This window comes from Pipra filicauda, unplaced genomic scaffold (assembly GCF_003945595.2).
Source record: "Pipra filicauda isolate LSUMZ 115617 unplaced genomic scaffold, ASM394559v2 scaffold484_size733096_pilon, whole genome shotgun sequence".
Lineage (NCBI taxonomy): Eukaryota > Metazoa > Chordata > Aves > Passeriformes > Pipridae > Pipra > Pipra filicauda.
The window spans coordinates 489,095-496,106 of NW_024104625.1; the positions used below are offsets into that span (position 1 = coordinate 489,095).

General features: G+C 53.6%; 1 protein-coding gene across 1 annotated transcript in view; it reads right to left on the reverse strand.

Annotated features, from left to right (window-relative positions):
• Positions 1-2,532, reverse strand: part of ZDHHC15 (zinc finger DHHC-type palmitoyltransferase 15) — a 22,517-nt gene extending 19,985 nt beyond the window's left edge. Inside the window, exon 1 of the mRNA XM_039386444.1 lies at positions 2,400-2,532. Coding sequence (XP_039242378.1) covers positions 2,400-2,532 — 133 coding nt within the window. The remainder of the gene's footprint in view (positions 1-2,399) is intronic.
• Positions 2,533-7,012: the final 4,480 nt, after the last annotated feature.

A 7,012-nucleotide genomic window follows, 5' to 3' on the forward strand; every position in this document is an offset into this window, starting at 1 on the left:
CAAGAAATCAGGGCCTCTTCAGGACTGTGACTCACTGGTCACACCAGTCAGTGAGAGTTTAAACCCAGTATCATGAGGTGGCTCCAGGACATCCCCCCTCACCGCTCCCAGTCCTGAGCACAACTGAGGGTGAAAACCAAGAATCCAAACAAAGCATCTACTATTTGCATGCTCACAACAGCTGAGAAGCAGCCAGCACAGAAAGCCTTGCTGTGTTAGAAATGTGGAGAACATCCTGAGAGCTGCTTTGCAAGTACCAGCACATGCCAACAGTTAATGCTCAAATCCTGAAATAATTTAGTCATTCCAACTCCTGTGTAGATAAACCTCCTCCACATGCAAATGAAAGAGATGGGAGAGAAAGATGGGGCGAAAAAATAGGCGGGTGTGGGCAAATGAATGATCTTCAGCCATAATTCCAGGCAGTGAGCTGAGCTCCTGGCAGCTGAACCAGCACTTGCAGAGCAACATAGTCCCAATCCACATCCCAGCAAAATCACCTGAGTCTCTTCTAAAAGCTGCACTGGGACCTGGAACAAGCCAGTGTTCAACTTTACTGAACCTGTACAGCACTGCCAACAAAGCACAGTTCAAGAAAATACTCTAATTTTTGGTCACATGTAATGACAGTTCCTTGCAACTTGGAGATATTGTTCTGCGTGAATTCTTGAAAGAAACAGCCCACAGTCCCAGAGAGGGGATGAGAGCAATGAATGTTTGAGGCTTTGCCAAGCTGCCAATTAAAACAGACCAAAGAAACTGCATTTCAATTTAATGCCCATCGAGAAAAAACACTGCCAACCCTACCAAAAACCTGATTTCCATGTGCAGCACCAGAAGGCAGCTCCTGTCCCAGGAACATCCCAAACCACCCTTCTGGGACCTTGGGCTGCCTTTACCCTGTCCCGAGGAGAAAAAGCCTCATGTTCCTCCTCACAACTTCAGAAGTCCAAGCTCCCACCTCTCCTCTCCCCCAGAACTAACAATCCTTTCTCCTACTAACAGATTTTTGCATGCATACAAAACATTTGCAACTTACTATCCAATTAAATTGCTACATTAAATATACAATTCTAGCCAGTACAAAAACTTTCCTTTCTAAAATGTAGCATTTCCATGCTACTGTAACAACTTCAGTGTGATTTCATGTAACCTTTTTCTTCCCTGTGCAGAATATATATATTAAAAATGAGTTTATGTATATTTATATGTTTATATATGTATATATATCTACCTCAAGACAGAGCATAGACTGATTTTTGTTACTGTTTAGCTCATAAATCACATCTGAACGTTGTCATACGGCAACAACCCGGCCCTTCACTGTGGGGTCACTGTCCCAACCCTCCCCACCGGCACCTCCCTGGCACGGACACACAAAACAGGGGCTGAGTCCCAGCCCAGCCCCGGCCGGGCAAACCCCGGGAACAGCCTAAACCCCAGGAACTCATCCCGGAATGGAGAGTTATCCCTGTGCTCCTGCTCTGCCCGGGGGTGTGCCAGACGGGACAGGAGCCGGGACACCGGGAACACCGGGACACACCGGGAACACCGGGAACACCGGGACACACCGGGAACACCGGGACACACCGGGACACACCGGGACACACCGGGAACACCGGGACACACCGGGAACACCGGGAACACCGGGACACACCGGGAACACCGGGACACACCGGGACACACCGGGACACACCGGGACACCCACGGAACACCGGGACACACCGGGAACACCGGGACACCCACGGAACACCGGGACACACCGGGAACACCGGGACACACCGGGAACACCGGGAACACCGGGAACACCGGGACACACCGGGAACACCGGGAACACCGGGACACACCGGGACACACCGGGAACACCGGGACACACCGGGACACACCGGGACACACCGGGACACCCACGGAACACCGGGACACACCGGGAACACCGGGACACCCACGGAACACCGGGACACACCGGGAACACCGGGACACCCACGGAACACCGGGACACCCACGGAACACCGGGACACACCGGGAACACCGGGACACACCGGCGAGAGGCGACGAGGGGGAGGAGAAGGACGAGAAGAGGAGAAGAAGGAGGAGAAAGAAGAGGAGGCGAAGAGGAGGAAGAGGAGAAGAAGGATGAGGAGCAGGGAGAGGAAGAGGAAGAAGAGGAAAGAGAAAGATGAGGAGGAGGAGGAGGAGGAGGAGGAAGAAGAAGAAGAGAAGAAGGGGGAACAGGAGCATGATGATAAGGAGGAGGAGGGGGAAGGATAATGAGGAGGAGGAAGAGGAGGAGGGCGGGGGTGGATCGCCCGCAGCCCCGGCCCGGCGAAGCCCCGCAGGGACCCGCCGGCTTGGGGCGGGCCCGGGGCGGGCGGGGCCCTCTCCCCGCGCCGGGCGCTCACCGAGGCAGAGCTCGCAGACGTATCCGTAGTAGGACCAGAGCAGCAGCAGCGCGATGAGCAGCACGGGCAGCCAGGCGAGGGCGCGGCGGCAGCAGCGCAGCCCCCGCCACAGCGCCATGGCCCCCGCGCACATCGGCGCGCGGCTGCGCGGCCTGCCCGCCCCCGCCATCGGCCATCGGCTGAGCCGCCTGCGCGCCGCGCCCCCTGGCGGGCGGGGCGGGAGCGGCCCCTGAGGGGGGACCGGGGAGCAGCGCTGGGGGCCCGAATAAACAGCGCCGGGGGCCCCAAAACAACGCTGGGATCCCAAAAACACCGCCGGGATCCCACATAAACACCACTGGGATCCGAAAAAAACACTGCTGGATCCCCAAAACACCGCTGGGATACCCAGAACACCGCTGGGATCCCAAAAACACCGCCCGGATCCCAAATAAACACTGCTGTGATCCCAAAACAGTGCTGGGATCCCAAATAAACACCGTTGGGATTCCCAAAATACTGCTGGGATCCCAAATAACCACCGCTGTGATCCCAAAAACACTGCTAGGATCCCCAAAATACTGCTGGGATCCCAAATAAATACCACTGTGATCCCAAATAAATACTGCTGTGATCCCAAAAACACCGCTGGGATCCCAAAAACAACGCTGGGGTCCCAAATAAACACTGCTGTGATCCCAAAAACAACGCTGGGGTCCCCAAAACACCACTGGGGTCCCAAATAAATACCACTGTGACCCCAAATAAACACTGCTGTGATCCCAAGAAACGTCACTGTGATCCCCAAAACACTGCTGTGATGCCAAAGAAACAGCGCTGTGATCCCAAAAACCACCACTGTGATCCCAAAAACACTGCTGTGATGCCGAAAAACCATCAACCCCAGAGACACCGAATAAACACTGCTGGGACCCCAAATAAACACTGACTCCAGAGACCCCTAATAAATATCCCTGAGCTCAGAGACCTCAAACAAACACTCCTGAGCCCAGAGATCCCAAAGAAACACCTCTGGGACCCCAAATAAACACTGATGGGACCCCAAACACTGTGTGGGTCTGGGCTCTGGGCTGCTGTGGGGACAGGGAGGGCACCCCGCCCGTTGCTTGGCCCTGGCAGGCACAGCTGGGGTGCAGGGTCCAGCTCTGGCTCCTCAGCACAGGGGACATGGAGCACCTGGAGCGGGGCCAGTGCAGGCTGAGGAGGGGACACGGGAGATGGGGGAGAGACTGGAGATGGGGGAGGGACTGGAGATGGGAGAGAGTGGAGATGGGGGAGAGACTGGAGATGGGAGAGAGTGGAGATGGGGGAGAGACTGGAGATTTGGGGATGGATAGGAGATGGGGGGAGGGACTGGAGATGGGAGAGAGTGGAGATGGGGGAGAGACTGGAGATGGGAGAGACTGGAGATTGGGGAGGGACTGGAGATGGGGGAGAGACTGGAGATGGGGGAGGGACTGGAGATGGGGGAGGGACTGGAGATGGGAGAGATTGGAGATGGGGGAGGGACTGGAGATGGGGGATGTCGGGGGTGACAGCGGGTCTGTCAGCACCTTGGCACATACTGATGAAGCAATAGATGTTGACCAGATCAAAGTATACCCCTGAGATGGACTGAAAAGAGAGGACTGAAAATGGAGGCCCTGATCCTGACAACATACTGATGCACCCTGAAGAAGCTGTCCTGTGGGAACAGAGAACACTGTCTCATGAGAACAAGGACCTGTTTTGAACGAGAGTGGTTGGGAAGAACATCAACATGAGAGAAAAATAAGAGCAGGTGCTCGGGACTGTTGTGGGAAAGAACTGGGCTGTTTTGAGAAAGAGCAAAGTTGTTGTGAGAAAGTAGAGTTTAGAAAATGCACCTATTAGCTGTAAGAATTCTGGTGTGAAAGTTTGAACTGTCCTATCCATGTGCATTATGTGTGTTCAAAAACTGTACTTAAGGGGCTGCGCAGCAGCCCCGGCTGTCCCTGCTTTTTTCTTGGAATAAACTTTGCTGGAACCTTTTTTTTGTGTCGCTTTGGCCGTTCCGACACTTATCAGCGACAGGGGGAGGGACTGGAGATGATGGAGAGACTGGGGATGGGGGAGATACTGGAGATGGGGGAGAGACTGGAGATGGGGGAGATACTGGAGATGGGGGAGAGATTGGAGATGGGGGAGAGGTTGGAGATGGGAGAGGGACTGGAGATGGGGGAGGGACTGGAGATGGGAGAGAGTGGAGATGGGGGAGAGACTGGAGATGGGGGAGAGACTGGAGATGGGGGAGATACTGGAGATGGGAGAGAGACTGGAGATGGGAGAGAGTGGAGATGGGGGAGAGACTGGAGATGGGAGAGAGACTGGAGATAGGGGAGGGACTGGAGATGGAAGCGTTGAGATGTGGGAGGGACTGGAGATGAGGGATAGACTGGAGATTGGAGAGAGAACTGGCGATGGGGTAGTGACTGGATATGGGGGAGGGACTGGATGATGGCGCTATGAGGAGCTGGGGGAGTGACTGGAGATTGATGGAGAGATTGGAGATGGGGGAGATACTGGAGATGGGGGAGAGACTGGAGATGGGAGAGACTGGAGATGGGGGAGAGACTGGGATGGGGGGAGATGGAGATAGGGAGGAGAGTGGAGATGGGGGAGGGACTGGAGATGGAGGAGAGACTGGATAGGGGGGAGAGACTGGCGATGGAGGAGAGACTGGAGAGGGAGGAGAGACTGGAGATGGGGGGAGTGGAGATGGGGGAGGGACTTGGAGATGGGGGAGAGACTGGAGATGGGGGAGAGACTGGAGATGGGAGAGAGTGGAGATGGGGGAGGGACTGGAGATGGAGGAGAGACTGGAGATGGGGGAGGGACTGGAGATGGAGGATTGGGAGAGACTGGAGATGATGGAGAGATTGGAGATGGGGGAGAGATTGGAGATGGGGGAGGGACTGGAGATGGGGGAGGAGATGGAGATGGGAGGAGAGACTGGAGATGGGGGAGAGACTGGAGATGGAGGAGAGACTGGAGATGGAGGAGAGACTGGAGCATCTCCGTGGCCAGGAAAGGCTGAGGGAGCTGGGGCTGTTCAGTCTCCAGAGGAGACAACTCATCCATGTGTATAAATATCTGCAGGGAGGGGGCAGAGGATGGAGCAGGCTCTGCTCGGACGGGCCCAGCAATGGCACAGGAAGAAGGGGCAGGAAATTATGCCCAGAAATTCCACCTGGACACAAGGAAGAACTTCTTCCTCGTACAGTGACCAAGCACTGAACAGGCTGCCCAGAGGGAGGGTGGAGTCTCCTCACCAGGGATATTCCAGTACCTTCTGGACACAATCCTGTGCCACGTGCTCTGGGATGGCCCTGCTGGAATGGGGAGGTGGGACCAGATGAGCCGCTGTGGGCCCTTCCAGCCTGGAAGGGTGGTATTCTGGGATGTTGTAGGACCGTCCTGTCCCCTGCACTGCCACACCAGCCCTGCCCTGCTCTCCAGTGACCCAAGCACACACCCAGGTGTGCTCATGTGCAGAGTGTGTAGGGACAGGACAAGAGGGAAGGGGTTCCGACTGAAAGACAGTAGGTTTAGACAGGATAGCAGGAAAAAAATCTTTACTATGATGGTGGTGAGGCCCTGGCATGGGTTGCCCAGAGAAGCTGTGGCTGCCCCACCCCTGGAAGCCTTTTCCAAGGCCAGGTTGGATGGGACTTGGAGCAACCTGGGATAGAGGAAGTTGTCCCCGCCCTTGACAGGGGGTGGAACAAGATGAGCTTTAAGGTCCTTTCCCACCCAAACCCTTCTATGATTTATATATATATACACACACATACATATTCAAGTAGTCAAATTAATAAGCAATAATAAGCACCTGTTTACTATTACTTATTCATTTGACTACTTGAATATGTATATATGAATGTATACATACACAGACACACATCTAGTGAGTAAATATGTACATTTACTTGTTACTATGGAATGTACATGGGAGGATCAGATTCCAGACAACCAGCGGAAAAAAAAGAGACTCCCATCCAACACCTTGAGAATATGGCATTTAATGTACAAAAAAAGAAAACAAAAAGATGCCCTGCTGCCCCAGCCTGCTCCAGAGAATTCCTGCAGGAATCTCCTCATTCCCATGTTCAGTGATGTGCTTTGAGTTATGGCTCCAGTTAATGAACTCTGCTCTATTGCCTCTGGTGAGGAAATTCATTTTCTCGTCAAGAGAAAGACTTATCTGACAGAATATTCTCGTGACAACCCCTGGTGTAATTTCTAACACTTTCTGGTCACCTCTTTGTTCATCAGTTTTTTCTCCCTCAGAAGCTGTTCTAAAACTTTCCCTGTGGTTGGGATCACACTTGGAGCTGTACTGCCTCTGCCAACTTATGTCACAGTTTTTGAGCATGGTCCCCAGATTTGCCATTCTCCTGCCCAGATCCCAGAATTCAGACATCACTCAAAAATCCTCAGACCGCATTTGTAATTCCATATTTAATTCTCTCAATATTTTTAGATGGAGATGATCTACAACCTCTGGTTTTCTCAAAAAATGTGCTCACTAATGAGGTGACAGCTGTCTTAACCTCCTCTCTACCTTGCTCAGTCTATACAGTCACTATTCTCTT